This window comes from Gavialis gangeticus, unplaced genomic scaffold (assembly GCF_001723915.1).
Source record: "Gavialis gangeticus isolate Ggan-Ray unplaced genomic scaffold, GavGan_comp1, whole genome shotgun sequence".
Lineage (NCBI taxonomy): Eukaryota > Metazoa > Chordata > Crocodylia > Gavialidae > Gavialis > Gavialis gangeticus.
In genome coordinates, this window is record NW_017728997.1 from 670,351 (window position 1) to 673,152 (window position 2,802).

At 46.5% G+C, this 2,802-nt stretch overlaps 1 protein-coding gene across 3 annotated transcripts in view; it reads left to right on the forward strand.

The window, feature by feature from the left end:
- Positions 1 to 2,802, forward strand: part of TMCC1 (transmembrane and coiled-coil domain family 1) — a 209,140-nt gene that overhangs the window by 97,371 nt on the left and 108,967 nt on the right. Inside the window, exon 1 of one of the 3 annotated variants that reach the window (XM_019504651.1) lies at positions 158 to 509. The exons of the other annotated variants lie outside the window; for them this stretch is intronic. Within the exon in view, the coding sequence (XP_019360196.1) occupies positions 471 to 509 (39 nt within the window). The 5' untranslated portion in view covers positions 158 to 470. Of the gene's footprint in view, positions 1 to 157; positions 510 to 2,802 lie in introns of those variants that run through there. 3 annotated transcript variants of the gene reach the window in all.

A 2,802-nucleotide genomic window follows, 5' to 3' on the forward strand; every position in this document is an offset into this window, starting at 1 on the left:
TTCCCTCTTCTTTTTTTTTGGCTGCTTGTTACCCTCCTTCCTGGACTTGGAGGCAGATGCTAGCAACCCCCCCCCTGCCATAACCAGAGCCACCAGTCTGCAGGCTCAGGTGGCTCCCCAGCAGCACTCTGCTAATGAATCTGAGGAGGGGGATGGTCCGTCTGTCTGGACCCCTCACAGCTGACTCACAGGAAGTGCTAAAAAAGCTTGGCACAGGGCGAGCAGCTCCAGGAGCCTGCCCCTCCCTCCCTCCCTCTTCCCCTGCCTGCCTCTCGGTTTTACAGGATCTCTCTAAAGAACAATGAAGTGGCTTTAAGTTGCCAGACTCCAGGGGGAATCCCTTGGATCCATCTCTCCGGCAGCCTGCAGGATGCGGTGCTTCGGACAGTTTTAGGCAGCTGTCACTCTTCTGTCTCTCTTCACCCACATCCCCCTTTGCGGATCGCTTTGTCTGAAGACTGAGGGTGACCATGGTTCAGCGCTTTAGCCTCAGGAGGCAGCTCTCAAAGGTGGGTCGGAGGTCTCCTTGCCATATGCTATCCAGGGTGTCTCCTTTTCTCATGACAGATCAAGAGGAATCTCTGCTCTGGCAGAGGTGGGGGAGCCTGTGGGAGGAAGCCGCTCTGCCTTTTGTTCTTCCCTCTCTCAGACACAAAGGTTTGAAGGCAGGCTGGCCATTAGCAGGTTCTGCTCCCCTAAAGCCAGAGTTGTCACCACAGATTCATGGGAGGCTGAAGCTTTCTCCTGCAGTTTAAATCTCTGGTGAGAGGGGTGGGGAAAGAGGCAGGCTAATTAACAGCTTTGCCAGCATGTGGACTTGGACAAAAGCAGACAGGGTGGTCACTTACCTATTACCTTTGTATAGGTCAGATGGCCAGTAGTAGGCAGAGAAGTGCCCCAACCCCAGCCCTCCACCTAGAAAGAGAGGGGCAAAGCTTGTGCTCCTCACCTTGAAGTGTTGAGCAAGGCTTTCTGTGAACAAAGGAGTTGCTGTGAAAGGTTTTGCTGCAAAGTAATTATGTGTGTGTGCCCTTCTGTGTTAAGGGGTTATTTCAGTGGAGAGTGTTTAATTCACAGGGATTTGCATTTCTTGTCATTTGGAATTAATCCAACGAGTTTAGTTGTAAAACCACTTGGAAAAATCAGCCCATGAATAAAATGAGGCTGTGTAGTGCTCTTCCGATAAGGATGCTGAGCTCACGGAGCAGACATAGCAGCTCCGTCTTTCTTGCATCTAATAATTTAGATCAGTCAGACCTGGCTCCACAAAGATGTATTGCAATCATTAACTTTTGATTTAAAACTAAGCCCAGCTTTTACATCTGACACTTTTCTCCTCCAAAGTGTATGTGAAGGTTTCAAATTTAAAAAATGCTGCAATCAGCAGCTAAAATAGGTCAGAATTTGCTCCCTGCAGACCGCGTGTTGGGAAAGGCTGTAGTGTTGCAATAAGCCGGTCAGGTTTTTTGGTAAGTTTTTTTAGTTCTGTGGAGTTCATCATTATCTGCAAAATACTGTACTGAACTGAGCATTTCAGGTGTCTGTGAAGAAGGAAACCTGCCACTTTTTCCCTTTAATAGTTTATCTAGTTTCATGCCAGGGGCTGTGCCTCTGAGCAAAGCAAATCTCTGCAGGTAATATAAAGCATTCAGTTTTTTCCTTCAAAACTGACTATATCTAGTTAATGATGATCCCAGCATCTAACCCCTATTTGTCCTGGGACTAAATCTTCCTCAAACTGATCTGAATTCCACTTTTTCTTAAACTAACCAAACCAAACATTGTGTGTAATGTCATACTAAGTTGCAACCTGTTCCTTGACTCCCTGGTCTAACCACATCTGTCCTCTTCAATGCTGGCGGACTGTACTGTGTATTACACCAAATCAGCCTTAATTGTGGCAAAGGGTTCATACAAAATTCATTCAGCTCGAGCCTAACCAGAGTCTGCGTGGTCCTCATCTTTGCTTCACTTGAAAGTGACACTTACCAGCTAGTGTGAGAAATGAGAAAAGACACCACTTGAGAAACAGGACTTGCCTTTTTTTTTCTTTGGAAATTACTGAGCAGTGTTTGCTTGATGCTTTAATCCCAATGCACTTCTTTACAAATTTCAAGCGCTTGGTTTTCACCCCAGCTTTTGAAATCCCAAAATAAAAGGGAAAAGCATAGCCAATACCAAACAATCAGACTGGATCAGACTCTCTCATATGGACTGTAGAAGGCAGGGTAGATTTGCACCTTACAGACTAACCAAAGTAGATGTAACACAAGCTTTCGTGGATTGAAACTCACTTCATCTGATAACAGAAGCTGCAGCTGTGAAAGCTTGCACTCTGTGTAGAATATATAAGGCCTAGAGCAATTCCAAAGACAAGTGGCAGAGTCAGGAACAGAATCAAGTCTCCAAGTCTTGGCTAGTTCATATGAGACATAGTTAGCCATGTTAGTCTGAAATGAAGTAGAAGATGGGGGGTGGATTTGCACCTTATAGACGCGCGCGCGCGCGCGTGTGTGTGTGTGTGTGTGCGCGTGATATCACAGACACCCCCCCCCCACACACACACACCATAACAGGGTTTCTCAGCCTATGGGTTGCAACCCAAAAGCAGGTCGTAAGAATATATGAAAAGGTCATGAACAAATTTGAAAAAATGGATTGTCCTTTAAAAGAGAAAAACGTAGGAAACTGTGGCTTTTCCCTTGCTGGTTGTCAGAGTTCCAGCTTGCAAGGGGCTGCTTGGGGGGCCCCCTGTGCCTTACGCACACCACACCCTACCTCACACACACACACACACACACA